General features: G+C 44.0%; 1 protein-coding gene and 1 long non-coding RNA gene across 2 annotated transcripts in view; one reads left to right on the top strand and one right to left on the bottom strand.

Moving 5' to 3' along the window:
• Positions 1-17,649, bottom strand: part of HDGFL3 (HDGF like 3) — a 38,287-nt gene extending 20,638 nt beyond the window's left edge. The window contains exon 1 of the mRNA XM_085070510.1: positions 17,085-17,649. Within this exon, the coding sequence (XP_084926636.1) occupies positions 17,085-17,168 (84 nt within the window). The 5' untranslated portion in view covers positions 17,169-17,649. The remainder of the gene's footprint in view (positions 1-17,084) is intronic.
• LOC146432686 (uncharacterized) lies at positions 16,659-20,815 on the top strand. Its single transcript, XR_014854294.1, has 2 exons — positions 16,659-16,815; positions 17,741-20,815. It is a non-coding gene; the product is annotated as an uncharacterized LOC146432686 (long non-coding RNA).
• The last annotated feature ends 259 nt before the right edge of the window (positions 20,816-21,074 follow it).

The raw sequence follows: 21,074 nt of genomic DNA, 5'->3' as shown, positions 1-21,074 counted from the left end.
CAGTATAGCAGTATCTTTTCTAAACCATTATTTAAAATACTGTTCTGTAAGATGTAAAATATTAATTTTTTTTTTCCCAGAGGATCCAAAAATGTAAAAAAAAAAAAAAAAAGGAAAAAAAATCCAACCTGCTTCAAGCTAAAAACTGTGACTCAAATTCCATAGTGCTTAAATTGAAGAGCAATCCAACTAACGCTGATTGGAGACTGCTGACTTTTTCTCTCATGTATCAGGGCTGATATTTGAAGCAGAGCACTACTCCCCAATGCACATCACATACCTGAACTCCTAGTGTGGAATGCTGGCATATGCACTTTTTCACCCTTTAAAGAAGATAACCCTGTGAAGGGTGAGACTGGAAGCAGAATCTCACTTAATAAGGTGGAATTGCACAGCTACAAAAGTAAGAATTACAGAAGTCTCTGGGCATGGAAGAGTGCCACCAGCAAAAACAAAAAGCAAAACAAGATTAAAACCAGCAGAGCATACTTTTGAGCACTACTGAAAATGGCTGAAGGGTATCCTGCAGACAGCCAGAAATGACAATATAAAGACATCAATCCTCCTTTTTTTTCTGTGCATGCTCAGGACCTCAACGAGATAGAAGACAATGAAGGGTTAGTTGGAGTCCAAACAATGCTGGCAGCAATGTCTCACTAGGAAAGATCAGCAGTCTTGCAGCTGACTTCAGCCCCTTTACATCCCTAATTAGCAGCATATTTTTAAGACAGAAAGTTGAAATACACTTTCTGCAGAGCTGCTTTAATCTCCAATATGAAAATGGGGCCAGAGCTTAGTTCTGCGTGACTGGTATCTATATGCATGACTTTGGAGATAACTGATCTGTTCATGTGACTCCAGTCCTCTCTGCACTTGTGGGGCTGCTGGGCAGAAGACTGTCAGAGGAGGGGACTCAGAGATACAAAGACAAGTCCTCTCTCTGCCACTGGCCCCTGGGATGACCTTGGCCACATGAATCACTGCATCTCCTTCAGTCTTGCCTTTATGAATGGGGACTGTGGGACTGCTCTCCTTATAAAGCACTTGAGGTCCACTGCTAAAATGAGAGGAATTCCTATTAGCACGTACTTCCAGCTCTGTCAGAGCTGGATTTCAGGTTACCAAACTGTAATGCTCCCAGTGAACACACCCCAAAGTCAGGCTGCTGCAAAAATGCTCTGTTTTCTCCAAAAGAAGTGTTTCCTTGCTACTGTGAATGAAGCAATGGTACTACCACTAGGGTTCTTTTTTTTTCCCAGTCTGCTCCCTAGGGAAAGAAAAGGATGTGATCACACTATTTTGAGTCTGACTCTTACCTGCAATAACTCAGGGACACATCAGACAATTTTGCCAAACCAGACTAAAGGAGAAAGGCCAGAGAGATATTAAGTTTCCCCATGTTTTGTGATAAATAGGCTGTCCAACAGAAGATGGGCAGACAAGCAGTCCATATGTTGAGAGACAGCTTGCAACGAAGGCTGAATCAAAACATCAGACACTACGAAATCCATACAAAAGCAAGCCAGAGAAAAATAAACTTCTTAGGTTTCATGGCTCACAAAATTACCTTTTATTTGTGTATGGGTGGGGAGAGGTTGTTTATTTTAAACAAATATTGCCAGCTCTGAGGCATTTCGCATTTACTTTTCTTCCCTTTAAGCACAGTGAAGCTTGGTTCTCCTTTATCTGAATTTTTCTCAGATATCAAAATATTGTTTGCAATTTACATCCACCAAAGCAAATCAGAGTGAGCTCACTAACACCAAATGAAAGCAGTTTCTGATGACAAAATTTGGTTATCCTAGTTTATAATCTTACCACAAATATTTTTGTCTTGAAATATACAAGTGTGTAAGAAATGCACATACAAAAATGTGTTTGGAAGACATAAGCAAATAAGAATTAATTAACCAGTCAAGACATCAATAAGTGAGAAATTTTAGGGAGTGGACATTCACAAACATTGTATTTCTGTCGTCTCACTCTCACCTTATAAGCCAAATGGACATGAAAAGTCACATCCCATAGTGCTCAGATAAACCCTGCCACCTTCTGCATCTCATCTGCTTGAAGTAGATGGATGATATAAGAACTCTTTAGACTGAAGAATATTTTTTCCTTCCAATATTTACACTGGAATGTAACTACTGTGTTGATTTTGTTTGGTTTTAAGGCAGAAAGTTACATTCATGAGGTAGGACTTTTTGGCCAGTTAACTTGATCAAAACACTTTCAATTAGACGCAGCAGGGCTAGAGTGTTGACATTTGGTAAAACACACACAACTGAATTTATACTTGTGGCTCATTTGTTCCACCCAAAGCTCCATATTCCACTGCCCAAGCTTTTATTAAAAGAAGTGTTGCTAGTCCTTATACTCCTATCAGCACATTTAAAGCCAAAAGGTAAGCAAATTTCCGGAAGACTGTGGTCTCCTAGACTTGGCTAGCTTAATTTACCATTTCTTTTCCAATAGCATTTTCTACCCCAAAATGTCAGTTAAAAAAACCTAGATTTACACAGTATTTCCAGGATGAAGAATACAGAGCATCCCTGTGCAGAAATTGGTCCAGCTTCTGAAAAAATACTCAAAACCCTGCTGATACTACCAATTTTGGCTAAGATTGTTTTGGGTAAGGAGACCTGGGTAAGGATCAATGAGATGGCAGGTCCCAGAACACAACCCTCCAGTTTGTGACAGGGTGGACACACACATGTACCAGAGACAAAGAAAGGAACAGTCTGCTTCACTCACTGCAGCCCACCGGCTCCTGCTAGCCAGGATTCAAGCTTGAGACTCTGGAGATTCCACTATTTTCTGGGCTTTGGGGTACAGAAAGCCTTCCTGCTTGTCTCCTCTGTGACTGTTTTCTTACCTGCAGCTAAGGGATATATTGTTCAAATACACAGAACTGAATTTATATTTGATGCCCCCTTCATCAGGGGCTTGAAACACTCCTTTCCGCTGAACAAGTCCCTGCATCCAAAAAATACTTACTGCTACCTGGGAAAACAACACAAAATCTTTGTCCCTTGAAAACACAGAGCATTTTTAGTACCCTGTAACCCTCTGAGGTTCAGGTGCAGCAGCAGAGATGAGACTATGAGTGTCCTACCAGTCCTCTAGAGGGAATGGAGACACAGCCAAGCATGTGTTTGTCTTCATTACGCTGCTCTCTGTGGACACGCAGAACATAAAGTCTCATGGTCTTAATGTGTTCACACCAGAACATCTATTTGCAGGATTTAAGCAACTCCATCAAACCTCAGCTTGTGTTTGCTGGGCTGATGAGCCAATGTGCCCTGCTCCCTGCCCAGCCCTGCTAGGCACAGCAGCCTGCACCAGCTGAGCTGCACCCGCAGCGCCGCAGCCACACAAACACAGCTTCTGCAGGGCTGCTGGAGGTGACTCTACAGCTGGTGCTGAGACTGCAGCAGCACAGCCACGCTCTCAGCACCAAAACTCAGCTCTTGTGGTGCTCACGGTGCACTGGGAGAGGCCTCAGTCTGTATTTTGGGGCTGTGGATAGGTCTAATCACCCAGCATCACTGTCACACAGGCCAATTGTTTTGTTGTGATGCAAGTAAGGCGTAAAAAACAACAACTTGTACACAATCTGGGGAATGAGCAGCAATGAAATCTAATTGCAAAGGCAATGAAATGGAGCGATTTGCAATAATTTTGCAAAGGCAGGTTTCTCTCTTTACTCTGCTGCCAAACTGTGAACTTGTACCTGCAGAAGGGCTCAGGGTCTCTGAAAGCCTGTGGTTGCTATAAACCTAACAACTGTCTGTAAATAATTGTTTCCATTACTCCCACAGCCTCAGCCACCACTGACAACACAAAACAACCCATTAAACCCCCAGACTATTTTGCTAAGGTAGAACTTTTGCCTGTGTCAAGTGGGTTGCCAAAACCATGGAATGAAAAGAGATCATGGAGTCACAGTGGTCTCAGTGCAGCACTTGGATTTGGTATTTTTGCTGGGTTTGCTTTCAATCTCTGCTCAAATTTCCAGGAGTTGCCATTATGGTGTCAAATACCTTCTTTGCAAAGTCCCTCAGCCTAGGTTAAACTCTTAGGAATTTTAATCCTCCTGCCTAAAGAGACTCAGGAACAAGTTTTTCCAAGCCAAGTCATACCCCTCCCCACCTGCCCATTTTTCTGCTTCCAAAACCTAAGAATGAGAGTTTTCATTTAGTTTTGACTCAAAATATAATGGTGCTGAAATTTAGTTAGATAGTCCCTGAAAGAATAACAACCTTATTTATTAAAATGAATATTTTCCTCAAACCCAACCCCCCAAACTCAAGCAGCAGCTTACAGGAATGAAACTACATTAAAATATACAAAGCACTCCATTATGTACTGCAGACCTATGAACTTCAATCCTAATTACTAAACCATGTTAGAAGAAACTAACTCAAATGAAATAATGAAAACATGAACGACAAAAATATTTATTTTTAGAGATGTTGGTGGCATTAATGTCAGAGACAAGATGAATACATCAATATGGCAGTGACCATATTTGCTAGGGTGGCAGCCCATCATTCTAAAGAATGTATTTTCCATCTAAACCACTAAATACAAGTTTTAAGCATGTGAGTACTCTTTTTTAATTCACGTGGATTAATCATGGACTTGAAGTTGCCTAAATGTTTATACACAACTAGGATTAAGAGTTACTTTTAAATATCCATTTTTTCTATCCAATATATTAAGCTGAATAGATGTATGAGGTATGTATTTTGTGTAAGTATTTTGTGTTGAAGAACCTCTCAGAATATGGTGTTGCCATGAACACAAGTTACCTACAAAACCTAGTAACAGCTGCAGTTATGTCACAAAGTTTACTCCAGAATCTGCTTTCTTCTGATTTTCTCTAACTTTCCTTCTCTGAACCTTCTGGCCATCTCTGTTTCTCAGTTCTCTTTCCAGACTTGGAGAGGTAACCAGAAGATTAATATTAAGGATACAGGTTGTCAAGGGACAAATAAAAGGTGTGGAACTGTGCTAACTATTTCCCACATACAATAATATTAATTTTTTAAAGCACTCTTTACCTATGACTTAGGAATGGAATCCATACTAAGCATGTTTTAAATCAGGTTACTATGTTGTTTAAAAAAGCAGCTATAAAGAAACAGCATATTATTCTAAGGAAAGGCCAATTACAAATAACAGAGGACTTGGTTAGCAATGCACATATCTGGAAGTAGGAAGGACTTTGGGGAACACTGCACATACAAATTTATACTGGGATCCAGAGTGTTTATACAGACCTCATACAAATCAACAGCATCCAACCAAAAGCCTTTCCGTCAGCATAGAAAATTTTAATTCTGTCACTTGCCTTTACTTTTTAATGCAACGGTGATGACACATGATGGGTCCAATCCATGCTCCACAACCACAGAGTTTTAGCTCACACTACTTTTACCTGTCAAGATCCTCAATTCAGCCTCACATGCAGCACTCAGGAAGGCAAAATTTTCAATAAATCTGCCTTGGTTCCAACCCTGACACCCCTGTCATTATACCAGGTCACTGCCTAGCTGACATTTGACAAACAAGCAAACTAACACCATCATCCAGCAGCAAATGTTTCAGAAAAAGTATAAGCTTCTCATTAAAAAATTGTTCTCCTTGCTCCCACATCTGCGAAAGAAGCTGGCATTTCTTCTGAACATATTGCCACTAAAATCTTTATTATTATGGGCTTCTAGAAAGTTAACAGCTAGAGGCTTGATCCTGCAAGCACAGCTGGGCATACAGTTTGGCAGCACAAACAAAGCCATTGTCTTTGTATGATCAGATCCCATCCAGCACAATAACGTGGCAATTATACACACAGGTGAATCCATTCATTTGTGAGGCAGGAGATGGCATAAAGTATTTTCTAAAAGATTAGAAGCAAACATTCACAGCATTTTAATGCTGAAGAGCCACATCTGACAAATGTGTCTTCTCTAATCTGTTTTCATCTTTAACAAGGAGTTCTTGTCATCTCACCAGAAGCACCAATTCAAAAAATCTGTTCACAAAACTGACCCACTACCTTACAAACAATAAAAAGCTCTAAAGCAGAGTCTCACAAATAAATGCAAAGAAAACAAAATATTAACAGATAGAACAAACTTTTTACTTTGCAGATATTAAAATTCTAACCATGAGGCTTGATAACTTTATTCTACCTTCTTCTACAAGCTGTAATAGAAATATTGACTGTGACAAAGGAAAATAAAATTTGCACATGAGGAAGATTTTGAAAAGAACTGCTGATAAAAAGCAGCAAAAGGGGTACCTGAAAATGTGCACATATGCAAGTCACCTGATCCAGACACCATACGAAAAGAATTATCTTTTGTGTTTGCTGCACCACTAATATCTTTCAAAAGTCCTGGTATCTGGAGAGGCACTGCAGCAAGGAATGTCAGATTTTATTCTTTTCTTTTTTAAGATGAACGTCTGCCTTCTCCCTTAGGCTGTGGTCCTACTCAATGTTTCTAGAGGCACTGCAGCACACATGTAAGCAGTTTTATTGAAGTCAAGGAATCTTTACACAGTCAAACCCATTCCCTGCCTTTGGGACATGGTCTTTAGAGAGCAAACTACTGGGATAGGTATCATCTTCCTTCTGCTGTTCCATAACACTCAGGACAGCCATGCAGTGGATCTGTGCAGGGCAACTCACACATGAAATTCCCAAGCCCTTTCCTGCTGGGGGATAATGAAATTTAGCAGTAACAGTATGCTGCTAAGAACACAGGAACCTCAATTCTGCAAACACTTCCACATGTGATTAATCCTGAATGAACGCTACTTAATTGGATTCCAGATAATAGTGTCTGAAGAAATTCTTACAGAAATACAAATTTACACTGGCTCAGATGGAAACTATGACATCTGGGCTGAAAACCAACTAGCAACTAATTAGTTTAAGAAAAAGATGGAAAAACATGCCACTACAGTAGGACCCAGTGCCTGGCATGAGATGCCTTGTTTAAGTGTATTCCTTGCCAGGATCTGCCTCCCTTAGCACTTTTTCCATGTTCTGGAAGAGGCATTTGGGACAGCAAGGTGGGAACCTTTGCAGATATTCAAAGACAGTCTCGTGCTCGTAGGTGTGTATGCAGAAATGTGCAGTCAGTTCCCTACATCCAGCGAGTGTAAACCCAGTGACAACTGACTCAGCCCTGGGTCTGTGAGAAATACGAGCTGCACGTAAACCCAAATTCAGTCTGTAAAAGGAAAAGGCTAACACAGCTGGGAAAAAGGATTGGCAACACGAGAGAGAGAGAGCTGGAAGCAGCAATACTACAGGAAGCCAATAGTGGACCACAAGTTCCATTTGAATAACCAGTGTGCTGCAAAGGTCATGGCACTCTGCAGCAATCCCATATACAAACACACGTCCTGCCAGAGCAGGCAGAGAGCCCCACTTGGTGCAACTGCACCCAGGAGAATGATCCAGGCCTTGTGCAGGACAGGGATGTACAGACTGGGAACATGCTAAATGAAGCTAAGGAAAACATACACAGAGACTCAGGGCAGTGCACACACCAAAATCAGTGGGGCTTGTGGGATTGATTTACACACAGTGCTCAGCAACAAATTCTATCCCAAGGAAGGAAGGAGGCCATACATGGACAGCTTTTCTTTTGCTATGGGGTGCAAAACACAGCCCCCTGTGTCTGCTGGCTTTGGACCCCCTCAGCCATGGTGCCTGGGTGGTCTCTGCACAAGAAGCAGGAAAGAGAAAGGCAAAACTCAAGAGAAGGAAGGATACAAATCTCGTTTCGAGGTACAGTGCTCTGCTTTCTGGCATCACCTTGTGCTGCTTTGTCAGGACAGACAACCCATGGCACACGTGGGGCCAAACACTGCTCCAGGGCTGCCTCCCTCCCTCCCTTGCTCCCACCCCACAGCTGCTGCAAGGGAAGATGCCCATAGTGCCATGCAAAAGGTGCACTGTAAGTGCCCTGCATCCAAACCTTCCCCAGAGGATTAAGTGGAAGAGGAGCTGCAGGAACTTTCTCTGAGTTATCAAACAACAGGTTAGAGACTAGGGAAACAGTCAGGAATGGAGACCTGGATCTTTGTCTTCTTCATGTGAAGGAGATTCCAGATGAGGAAGATACATTGCCCTCCAAGAATTAAAAGAAGTGGTTGACAGTAACCCTTTATGGTGTGAATGCTGTAAAATAAAAATTTTGTGAAGCTGAAGAAAAGCTAGCAAAAAAGAGCTGCTTGATTCCAATGACTTTGTATACAAAACACATCAGCATATCAAGGAAATAACAGCAACTCCTGAGTTGTTCTTTGCAGCTATAGCATTTGCTCCTCTATCTGCACTTTCCTGCCTCTCCCACCTGGATTGCATCTCCAGATTGATGCAACACATCTCTTTAAGGTCACTCCCTGTGTTATTATTAAGTTTCAATATGTACTTATATTTAGTACATTTAGTAATCCAGTCTGATACGGGATTGATTCCCAGAAATGGTTTGCATTATTGTGCAATTGTATCTTGAGCTCTCCCAGATTTAAAGTTTCTTCTACTCATTGCTTTCGGTGTAGTTTTACTCTCTGTATTTTAAGTGGCTTGATAGGTAGGTGCCTTCCAAGCCCAAGGAGGATGAAGTTCGTGACTTTAAAGGCTGACACACAGTTTCCTACTTGACATCAGTGACATCACAGTGATATCTGCAAGATCCCTACAGCCTGGAATTTTTTCCTTCCTCCCAGGCCCTACTTACTCCGCTGCATGTAGGATGTTTTGTTAATTGATGGTCCTAAAGAAATTCTTTGGTGTATGATATTCCTTGCCCTGTTTTTCCTCTTTTATTATATGATGTCTTCTATTCAAGCAGCCAAACCAGAGCTGGCAAACGGCCTCTCTCTAGGATTTTTACACATTGCTGCAAGGCAAAATAAACAGTTGTTTCCAGTTTGCATTGTCGGGGCTACAGATGTATGTTAATTAACCTTTCAATCTGCTGATAGAAAGCTGAAAGAGATTTAAATGTACTTTTCTAAGGCAGAGACCAAAGTCTATAGACACCTGTCCTTTCTAACATTGGGCTCTGTGTTGCCCAGAGCAGAGTACGTCATCTCCTCCCTTTATGTTGGCTCTGAAGGCATTTTCAGATTTCAGCAGAGCTTTACAAAAGGCCAGGAGGCAGAGATAAAATCCTTCTGAAATTCAAGGACATTACGTGTCTTTTTGGAGAAGCACTGATGCCAAGGATAATATTTGGGTTGACCTGAGACCACTTGAAGGATGGGGAACTTCAGTCTGGGGCAATAGGAACTACATCACAGGAAGTTCATTGTTTTGTTAAGATGCTTCACTATTTCCTCAATTTCTTACCTCCCTTTTGTTTTCTAGAACAAAAAAGACCCAAACAAACAAACAAAATCCCAAAGTCAAGCCTCATATACCCTTCAGGCAAAAGTATTATCAAGCCTGTCATGTCAAACAGTCTGAGTACAAGAAAGGAAAACTGGAAATGAATCTGCAGTTTATATCAAATTTCAGTATCAGGTTTAGAACTGGCTGCTCCACAAATGAATGAAACAATCTCAGATGTGCAAAGCCAGTACTGCAGAGACCTTCCCAAGAGGAGGAAGCAAGGATCTGTTTCCTTCTTTAAGTTTTAAAAGCTTTACCTCATGATACTCTCTTGTTTGCCAAATATTTCTTGGAATCTTTCAAATAACTGTTCATTCTCATTGCTGCTATTGTGCTTCAGCCAAACTACTGCAGTTGATGCTGCCTCTGTTGGAGTCCTGAGCCAGCTGATGTCCTGATCATGTGCTACACCTGTGCTTTAAGCATCTCACCTTTCCCAGGGGAGCCTGTGTAGCTGTGCACAGGACAGGTGTGTCTGTACACACACCAACACATCCACAGGATGCAGGGATCAGAGATGGATAGCACAGGGGCAGCCTTGGAAAGTACCAAGGTACCTAAAGAAGCAGCAAAGTACTGATGTTCAGCTAACTCCCAACACCTTTAAAAAGCCATCTCCACAACCTCTTCCTGCCTGCTCCACACAGACTACTTCCCAGTGTTTGTTGCTATATTTATCACTCAAATTACAGTATTACTGAGAGGCCTCAGGCAGGCTCCTTCTCCTTTATGTCTCTCAAGTACACAGTGGAAAGGTTTTTACAGCTCAGACAGCACCATTCGAACAGTTAAAATGTCCAACCTTTCCTCATCATTATCACTTCTCCATCTTTATCAGGAAGTCCTCTCATCTATCCTCAAATGACAATTGTATATACTTACTGTCAGCAATCACTTGCTTACAAGATTTTTATTATCCTAAGCGCAGGAAGACTTGTTAATGTGTTATTATGACAGGAAAATCAGGAAATGAAGAGCTAAGCCTGAAACATCTGTCTTCATTTTGTTGTGTACAAAACGTTCATTCCAGCTGGGGGGTCCCAAAACGTTCTTTACCCAATAAAATAAAGAGATCTGTAAATTAATGAGGGGAAACTAATATTTCTCCTATCTTTTTTGTAGCAGCAACATACAGATTGACTTGATAGACTACAGATTTCACTGAAATGGATGCTATTCTTTCATCCAAAATATATATCCAATGATTTCCATGAGATCAGTTGATGAAAATTATTCAGTGTCCTCAAAGTAACAAGGAAAAGTATCTAACAGAAAGTCTGTAGAGTATGGGTATGAAAAAACTTCAGTTGCCTATTGCCTCAACAATTATTCTGTGTTAGCTTCATCTGGACTTAAAATTCTGACACTGCAGGAGAAAATGTATTCATGTATTGTCATTTACACAAAAAGATCAGACTTGCACATTTGGGGCTAATTATTTAAACTAATTAAAGAGGAAAAAAGACCAATAGACAGATTTAAAGAACTGAATTTTAAAGATGTTTCCCCATATACCCCTGCCGTGCTAACAACAAACATGGAACATATTGGCCCCAACATGATTCATCTGTCAAACAAGAGCAAAGGCTTTACTGTAAGGTATGGTTCAACCTCATGTATAAAAATTATGACATTTTATGCTACAATCCTCAGATGAAATAGTTTTTAATTCACGCTTAAAACTGAATGCAGGAGACCAGAGAAAGACCATCAGCTGCTGAAGTTCCCTACTTTCCAAACACTAGAAGAATTTATACTTTTTCTTGTTATTTTTGTTTTAGGAAACAAAGAAATCAGTAGCCAACGAACTGATTAAGTCACTGAAAATGCATTCACCCCCACTCTAGGATATGACAAGGTATGTGCAAATAAGTTCAAATGCTGTCTGAGCAACATGTGTCAATGTGGTGCAGAAGAATTAGAAACTAAAAACTACTCCATAAAGGACTCACTGCCTTAAATATGCTCTCCTCCAATGAACCACAGCAGAACTCATGGAAGTGCTGCCTGAAAAAGGCATGACCTCACCATCAGTTCCTGGGGTAAGACAGACCTCAGTGATCAGCAAATCATGTCTCATCTCAGAAAGGAACAAACAGAGACCTGCCAGGAAAAATTGTTTGCAGATCTCCAAGGACTGATGTATGAGTGAGGTACATAATTAAAGAGGGAGAGAGACTGAAGAAGGTCTGAGTTGGTAAAGGAGAAGTCCCAGGGGACTCACATTTAGTAACATGGTAAAAGTGAGGTCATAAACCAAAGCAACCAAAAGGAGGAAAGGAGAAAAGCACATGGTGAAGGACTGGACAGGTCCCAAATGGCCAAGGAGAAAAGCTCAAAAGACTGCAGCCAGTTTTGGCAGAAAAACACAGAGAAAGATCTGTTGTCTATTTCGATGGACCCTTTGAAGTTCTCTGGATCTAATCTGATTTTTGTCTGTCATTCTTTGCCAAAAAAGATAAACCCTGCCAGGGAAAAACCCACCTTCCCTTCTTCTAATATTAATACAAAAACAAATGGTCTGTTTCAAATATCAAACACTTAAAATGCAGAACCTTTCTTCTGTGATTTGTTTGAGAGTTCAATATTTGCAAGCTGTCATCCTTGCCATTATAACAGACCAAAGTTGTTTCTGTACCTTGCACTTTATCAAATTATGTCAGAACATGGGCCTTGGTCCTACACCTACAGCTGCACCACAGTCAACCCACTAGCTCCATCCATACTTCACTGAACTGGATGACAGAGGCTCATTTACTAAAATGCCTGCATAGGGGTGTCCAAAATATATTTAAAATTTTTTTTTACTGATACTGAGCGTCTTCTGTCACCCTGTAGCAGTAATTTCTTTTAATAGTGTTTAACATTATATTTCATTATGATACCATAGAGTTATGAGCCTTCCTAGGCTGTCATCTAACACAGTCTATAAGCATAAGCTTACATTTAAACCCTCCCCTTGAATTATTTTAGTTGATACTTTCAGGTGCCTTACTCTCATGCCTTTTTGGAGGAGGGACATAGTCAACAATACTAAAAATACACATTCAGCTAAAAACTATCACTACATTATGATGCTCAACCTGCCACTGACACTAGTTCCCATTAAAACAACAGCATTTACTATGTATTACTCTAAGCAATATACTGAAAATTTCACATCCATTTGCAGCTCTAATAGATTGAAGTGCCCCAAATCCCATTCAGCCATTGCTATTGGCAGGTGCATTTTAATAGTGACATTCATAGGAGAATTTTTAGCTAACTAACAAATTTGGAGTTAAAGTATGTGTTAATTCAAAGTAGCAATAAAGGATCTGGGCAAGACAAGCAGGAGTCCAGGAAATAGGAAATTTGCCCAGACAAGATAGTAAATACACCTTCATAATGGTGTGACACCAACACTTTAAAGGCTGTGTTCTCCTCCCAGCACAACGTGTTCTAAACAGCTTTAAAAATCCATGTGTTTTACACTAAAATACATTGCCTTACCTGCTTGGATTTCTTGTATTACCCAAAAAAAACTTTGCCATCACTACACAAACTCCTGGTGCTTATCCAAATACAGTTCTTGTTTCCAAAGTTGCACAGTCCTAGACTTCTGTTCAGTAATGGCATCAGCCATTTATTTGGGCATGTTCTTATTTTATTGAGGTCATTCCAGACTTTTTCTCTGCTCTCTACAGTTGCATTAACAGCTTCCTTCCTATTTTTAAATCAGCAGCTAATTTCAGCAACTAAGTGCCTATTGTTTCTTCAGGGTCACTCATAAAACAAACACCATTATTGATCTTTCTGAATCTACCACTAGTTTTCCCCTTTTATCTCATCTCAGTGACTATTCAAGGGGCAATTTCTCAATAAACCAGGACATTTATCCCAGATAAACTAGGGTATCTGAAGAAAGAGATTTTTCTGTGTGTGCTAATACAGCTCCTATCACAGCAGTATCAAAGAAACTCATAAACGTTAGTGCTTTTGTCTCCACAACACCTTTTTAAGGGGAAAAGTGTTGTTAACTGTCTTTTACAAACAAGGAAATAAGACACAGGGGGATTTAGTGCTTCAAAGGCAAAGACCACTCATGAAATGTACAATGAGCGAAATTCTTAGGTTCAACATTTTAACCACAATTGTATCATCCCTCTCTTTTCGCGTGCTCTCTGGATACACAGTTGCTTATGTGTTGGATTACATCAACTGATGACCTGGCCAGTTAGTATTTATTCTGCTTTTTTGACCAGCATCTGAAGACAACAGCCATCATGAACATAAAACCCATGTTAAATCAAACTGTATTTCCTCTACCATTATTTTTAAATTTCAATACAATTCTAAACCTATTTGTTGTCTTCCAGTCAAGCTAAAGGAAATATTGGCTTTGCACAAGAAACTGTCGTACCAAAATGCAAAGCAACCCTTCCAGGTAATAAGACCTAAGTGATCTCTTTCAGCCATCAGGTATGTTGCCATTACTGTTTTGGCCAAGTGTGGCAAATTCCACCCTTCTCAAATGAATTCTAGACCAACCCACAAAGAAACGTTAAACTGCAGTTTGGCTGCTAAAGCATTCCATCAGTTATAAAACACAATTTTTCCAATGGTGCCCCGGTGTTTCATCACTATTTAGCCCCTTTCTGCATGTTTTTTCTCTCTTTACTCACAGGGATGGAAGTTGGGTTTTTCAGGCTTGTTCTTACTGATCACTGGATCAACATAGCTCCAAAGAGAGGGGGTGGGAAGCAAATGTTGTAGGACTTGAGAGTGCTGCCTGTGCTGGGTTTGTCTGTGCTGCTGTGGCACGTGGAGCTGGCTGAGCCCACAAGCACTGTCTCAGTGAGAGACAGGAGTCACTGAGCTGGGGGCAGATCTGCACTCCAGCTGCTGGAGCCTCTGGGATCAGAGCTACCTCCTCAGCATGACACTACCCATGTGCACAAAAATATACAGCTGATTCTGAGCCAGGTCAGCTCTGTCTGTGTGTTTCATTAAAGGGCAGGCAGATCACTTCTGTCCTGCTCTAACACTTTGCAGGTTTATTAAACACAGTTTAAGAAGTTTGTCCCTAGACAGGAAATTCGTGCCAAAGGTCTCAGAGATGCCAAACACCACTTGGTAGGGGTAATAACACTGCCATTTAAATGTATTGTTACTTGTGTTATTAAGCTACTATATTAGCATGAAATATAGAAGTTTTTATGAGAATACAAAGATCAAACAGGCTAATTGCATAATGAACAGAGAAGTAGCTAGCAACCACTCAAGGATCTGGAAACAAGTGAATCCCCTAGATAAATGACATTCAGTTAATCAGAGTATCTGAGTTGCATTCTCAACTCAAATATTTATTTTCTCCTTATTTGTATGCAATAATGTTTTCTGGGAAACAAAATAAAGACTAATGTCCTCACTAGGCTTTTTCTTCACTGAAGAAAATGTGCATCAGGCAAAACTTGGCAACCAAGATGAAGAAAAGTCCTAGCAAAGATGGCATGAACTGTAATTTTAACAAGGTTCAGGCAGACACCAGACTGATCTACCATGAAGTTGTATATAATGGCATCACAAGTTACAGGAGCACATTCTGTGCCTCTTGACACTGCTGAACTAACACCCAGTACTAATGCTCCCCTCTCCCGACAGCTCTATTCCTACCTAATGGTAGACTCTGGGCTCTCTACAGGTTTTGGCTCTACTTGATAAGTCATGTTAAAACTAGAGACTGCTTCGCCTTCACTTGAACTTTACATCCTGTTACTCTGCACAAAGGAAGTGAGTTATGTGAACAGCACACCTATTTTTTCCTAGTCAAGATGTACTTTGCTGTACAAAGTTACATTTTATTATTATTGCCATTCAGGTGCCTATTTAGCAACCCAGTCAAAAGCTATGACCAGCTGCATAGCATGTAATGATTTTTTGAAAGGAAAGAAAATGCCATTAAAACAAAAGGCCCTGTTCTGCTTCTGAGTAAACAAATGGGAACTTTACAAAGGCTCAAAAAGGAAAGGGATTAACATGCTTCAATGTGGTAATGGTCTCAACTGTTCACATTAAAATTTTCACAGTAAATTAAACCATGACAGAGGTAGGAAAGAAGTCAATTTTCAGTGGCTCATGCTGTTCTGCTGACATAAATTGCCATTTTTTAGGTAGTATATCCACCAACCTGTATAATGATAGAATTATAAAACCACAACCCGTTGTTGATTATGTTCGGCCTTTTGCATGCTAATTTTAGCCTGCTCTGCCAAAATAATTGCATGCACCACCTCATTACCAGGCTTCTGGATATTTAGAACTCTGTCACTATGCTTTTTTCACCAACCTTTGCTCAAGCCTCCTGTATTGGCCTTCCCTCCTTGTACGGTGTCTGCTGTTCAACACCACTTCTGCTTCCTCAGTTCTGCTCAGGACACCTTTCCAGCACTTAGATCCATCCTTTTCCAGGGCTTTCTTGCCAAGGGTCATGCTAAATGTTGGTCCATCTCTACCCTGCTCATCTATGTTTCCCTGCAGGTTGCATACAACTCTTCTCTACCTTCATGCAGTCTATAAAGAACAGCAACTTTCCTTGACTATCGAATGATGGCATGAAGCACAACCCAAGCATCCCAGCAAGGCTGGGGAAGACAAGTAAATACAGACTCACTGGTTGATGCCTGCCAAGAGTTCCCACAACACGTGTTACTTAGTGAGTTTACACAACAGTGACCAAAGAGGAGGGAAGGGACAGGCCAAGTAAGTGTGCCAGTACCAGACCCCCCAGGGAAAGCTCTGCCCTGCGTTATTGTGGCAGCACCAGAAATGGATGTTCAAGTACAATCAGCGCTTATCGGACCACCAAATGACCGCGATGCTTTCGCACCTCAGTTGTATCACGGCAGCGTAAAACAAAAAATGACAAAGGCCTGTGAAAGAAAGTCAGCCCAGTAAAGGACAAGGTGCGGCGGGAGGTGCCACTCGCAAAAAGCCTGGGTGCAGCGGGGTGGCACCTGGGCTGGGGGCTGCCAGAGCCAGACCCGCTTCACCTCACCCAACCTCTGCGCCTCACCGAGCCCCCCGGGGACACCCTCAGCCTGTCCCCGGGCCTCGTCCCCTCCAGCCCCGTCTCTGCCCCGGCCGTGCCCCTTCCCCGCAGGTCCCCGGGCCCGGTTCGCAGCGCTGTCCCGCCCGGTCCCTGGGCCGCTGTAGCCCGGGGGCGGCGGCAGCCCTGCCCTGCCCTGCCCTGCCCTGCCCTGCCCTGCCCTGCCCCGGGCCGGGGGGCGCGGCGGGGCCCCTCTGTCTCCCGGGGGAGCCGGGGGCCGGGGCGAGGGAGGGCGCATAATAAACAGCATCGTTGTCATGCAGGCAGGGCTGCCGGCTCCCCAAGCCTCCTCCCCGCGATAACAACCCAGGTACAGCCCGCGCTCGCCCCCCTCCCTCCCCCTTCCTCCTCCTCCTCCTCCTCCTCCTCCTCCTCCTCCCGGGGGGCCGGGGAGAAATCTACAGATCAAAGAAAAGATGCACAATAATAGCGGGGTGGGCGCGCACCGCGGCCCCCCGTCCGGCGGGGCCGGAGCTGGGGCCTCCGGCGGCTCCTGGCCGCGGCCCGGCCGCTGTCCGCCCGGCCGCGGGGCGAGGGGGGCGGCGGTGCGGGGCCGGGCGCCCCCGCCGCGGTACTCACCCGGGCCGGCCAGTGCGGGTACCCCTTCATTTTGGCGAACACCAGGTCTCCAGCCTTGTATTCTCGGGGCCGCGGACGAGCCATCGGGAGCCGCCGCGGGAGCCGCCGTGTGTCCCCCCGCCCTCCCGCACCCCCCGCCCCGCGCACGCCGCCCCGGGGGCAGCCGGGCGAGCCCCCGCGGGGTGCGATGCGCCGGGGCACGGGGCGCAGCCGGGAGCGGGGCCGGGCCGCGGGCGATCCCCGATCTCTCCGGCGGCGGCGGCGGCGGCGGCAGGAGGAGATGGGGTGTGTGTGAGTGTGAGTGTGTGTGCGTGTGTCTGTGTGTGTGAGTGTGTACGCGGGGGAGGGGGAGGCCTTGGACACAACCCCAGCAGCCCCCGGTACCAGGGAGCGGGCTGGCCGGGCGGGGGCGGCCGGGGAGCCCTCGCCCCGCGGCGGCGGCGGGCGCGGCGCTGCCCGCGGCCCCCCCGTGCGCGCTGGGCTACGCCGCCCGCGCCGCCCGCTCCATCCCCGCCGCAGCCGCCGCGGCCCCGGGAATATGGAGCCGTCTCCGACGAATTACTCCTCGGGCAGCGACCGAAAACAGGATCTTCTTATCCCCCCCCACCACCCCGCCCGCGCCTCCCCCCGCGCTTTCCCTTCCTGTTATTTTCTAGGTACACAGATCGGTTTCTATGAAAATAGGAGAGCAGAGAGCGCTCCAGTCCCGCCCGGCCCTCCCTTGCCGCTGAAGCATGACATGGTTCTTTATGCGCGCCCGACATGGAGGCTGGGCGGCGAGGAGAAGCCGGCCGGCGTTGGCAGCAGGGCGCCCGCTTCCCCGGCCGAAGGCGCCCGGCCCTCGGGCCTGGCAGCGCCCTGGAGCCCCGGCATGAGGCCCAGGCCCGGCACGGCCCGGCCCGGCACGGCCCGGCTCCTCCGGCTGCCCGCAGAGCCCTCCTCAGCCCTCTCCATGCCAAGCAGCCTGAGCAGACCCTAGGCAAGAGCCTGGCTCCTAAAGACAAGGCTGTCCCAGTTTCTGTAGCCAGCCTCTTCTCCACCGCCAGACCCTGCACCTGCCTTCTCAGCTTAAAACTGAAACCCACAGCCGCCAAGCCATGGACCTCGGAGCTGCACAAGGGCTTCCCCTCACAGAGGGTTTGGGATCTGGCGCTTGCCAGCTAATGCCAGGTTTTCCCCGTGGAAGGGAAGCACTGGTAACTCACAAATCCCAGATATTGCTGCTTTTTACCATAATGTTACCAGTTCAGTTGTAATGCTCAAACATGAATTATTATTGACATTTATTATACTCAAGCATTATCTAGTGGAGCAAAATTAGAAAGGCACCTGCAAGGTGCGTGATAAGCAGCAAAGTTTAGAAAAGGTTTTTCTGCAGGTCTGTCTGAAACTCTAGCAATAGCTTCCCCAGCCATTGCCACACTGAAGATGGCAGCTGTCCTCTTTGGGTTTAGGGAGACAGCTCTGGCTGGTACTCTTTTGACTCGCAAGGAAAGCACCAGGGCACAGGCAGTTCCTGCTGATGGAGAAGGAAATAGATGGCTGAAGACTGTAGGGTCATGTCTAGCGGAGGGAGTAGATGGACCACAGAGAGCACTTCCAATCTGCAAGGGCTGGTAATAGCAGAAAAAGAAGACAAATAAATGTTTTTTCTAGCACCTGTTCCAGGGCTGGCACAGGACCAAGAAAACTTGCTGTTTATGGTGCCCCCAGATGTGGCTCTGGAGCCCAAATGCTGCTGCTGCTAGTATGTAAGTCAGGAAAGTTTTCACTCTGGGTCATAAAAAAGGATAAGCACTTCCCTGCTGGTGGAAGCATTGCTGTAAAATCATTAGCTCAGGTATCAGTAGCAGACTAATAATGGAAAAAGAATTCCAAAAAGCTGGCTAAACATTTAGATGATTAGCCTGCACTGTGCTCAGTGCTGTTACCTATTCCTGAAGTACTGATCAGTGACAGGGTTGCCAGTGCAGCCACCTGCAGTATATACATCTGGCCAAACAACTCACTTTCACTTTCACATCAAATAGGATTTTGTATCCTTTTAAACTGATGACTAATTTCAAATTCCCTTCAGAAAAACGTAATATAAAATCTCTGAGTATAGGAGATTGGGACTCTGATCTGAGTCTGTCCAGAATAATCCTATGTGCTGTCTTACCTCCGATTCCTCTATTACTTCCCCAAACCAGCCCTGCCCCCAGAATACTTACTAGAGGTGGAGCTGGCTTTTTCTCTCCAATGCATTGTTTGCTTTTCATCTCAGATATGAGATATGAGATATCTCATAGCTCTTTCTAGTAACTTACTTAGTGACCTTATATCAGGAAGGAGCAGGATGTGTGCCAATTTATTGCAAAAGGAAACTCTGCACTTTATATACACACACCCAAACAACAATGTATTGCTAATGTCAAAATAGCAACATTGGAAGTGACTAGATACAGAATTGAAACATCTCATTGCAATGTGTACAACGTTTATTTCCTTTTGTCCCAACATTGGTGTCTGTAGAGAATGCAGTGAATGAATAATGTTTCTAGTCTGCAGTGAAGATAATCATATACTGGAGCTCCCAAGAAAACTCATCCCACGGACATGCAAGGATGCAGCTCTCTTTTCCTCTCATGTTCAGACTGCAAACGATAAATGAGTTGCTAAGGTAAGAAATCTGTTCAGGTTTGGCCAGCTGAAAACTCTTAAACACTTTGCACATAGTTCCTCCATCACGCTATGGTTAAGACGCTGAGAAAAGAGGGAGGAAAAAACCCCAAATTTCCTTGCTGACAAATGAAAAACCAAATCAAACATTCCACACATTAGCAGCACAGAAAAGCACCTTGGCACAAAACGCAAAGGAATTTGGTAGTGTGCATAACCCTCTCAGCCACTCATCACAGCATACAAAGAATGAGATCTCCTGCTAGGTCACCTGTATTCTGTTCCTTTCTCTTCTCTTACAAAGGCCAGTTCATCTAGTCCTTCTGCACAGAAGTGGAAAAGAGGAATGAAGAGAGTTTCTTCCAAACACTTCAAGAGTAGTTTCAGATCGTATCAGTGAGTGGAGGGGTGCAGAGGCTTGCTAACACATGCACTGCATGTACACAGGCCAGGTCCTAAGTCTGCAGAAGCCAAGAGCTGTGTCTGCTTTGGGCACAAAGATCAGCAGGTCACAGATGCAGCAACAGCCATGTCCTTACCGAACAAGGGAGACCTGCATGGGATGGGTCTCTCCTTCCCCCTGAACTCCCCAGAATGATAATAGCAAGTTCTCTCTCACTTTTCCCCCTGCCAGAGAGGTGTTCTATTTCCAGAGCAGGGCAGTACACACAAGTATGAGCAGGAGATGGTAATGACAGAGACCCAGCAGGACTGTGAGGGAGGTGGCAGGGTCAGGAGTGTGGTCAGTAGTGAAACCCCGAGTCACCCAGCACAGATGGAGTCTGAGGTAACTGCTTTGAAGTCATTACCGCATGACTGAACTTTGCTTTCCTGATAATTTCCAGGAAGCAGTGTTCTTAAGCTATTGAGAAGGTTTCAGCTAGTTCTGATAATTTCCCCCCAATTCATAAGAGGAAAAAAATAGCTACACATTCCTGGTTGAATACTTTCATAGTGAAAGGATTTCATTGATTTGAAAGTGTAGATCAATCTTTAAGAAGAGAGCATGTGTACATAAAAGGCCTCATTCAAAAGAACCTTCCAAAGTCATGAATAAATTTTTAAACATACCTAAGTTTTGCATTAAATACTCCATGATCACGGTTTTGCACACACCTATTTGCATGCAGTCTGCTGCATGAATCCTATTCATACTGCTATCTTGCACTTGCCATTTTGTGAGAAGCCTATATCGTGTCTGTTGAAGCCACATGGATTTTTACATTTGCCTCTAACATTCTGTCCCTGCCCACCTTACAATTCTTGCTTTCCCTGCTGAAATCTCTTTTGAGATCAGACTGCAAATGCTCTGCAGCATGGTCACCTGTA

Source organism: Lichenostomus cassidix, chromosome 10 (assembly GCF_008360975.1).
Source record: "Lichenostomus cassidix isolate B80296 chromosome 10, HeHo_3.0, whole genome shotgun sequence".
NCBI classification, from domain to species: Eukaryota; Metazoa; Chordata; class Aves; order Passeriformes; family Meliphagidae; genus Lichenostomus; species Lichenostomus cassidix.
The sequence above is the reverse complement of the archived record's forward strand: the minus strand, read 5'-3'. Positions and strand labels throughout refer to the sequence as shown.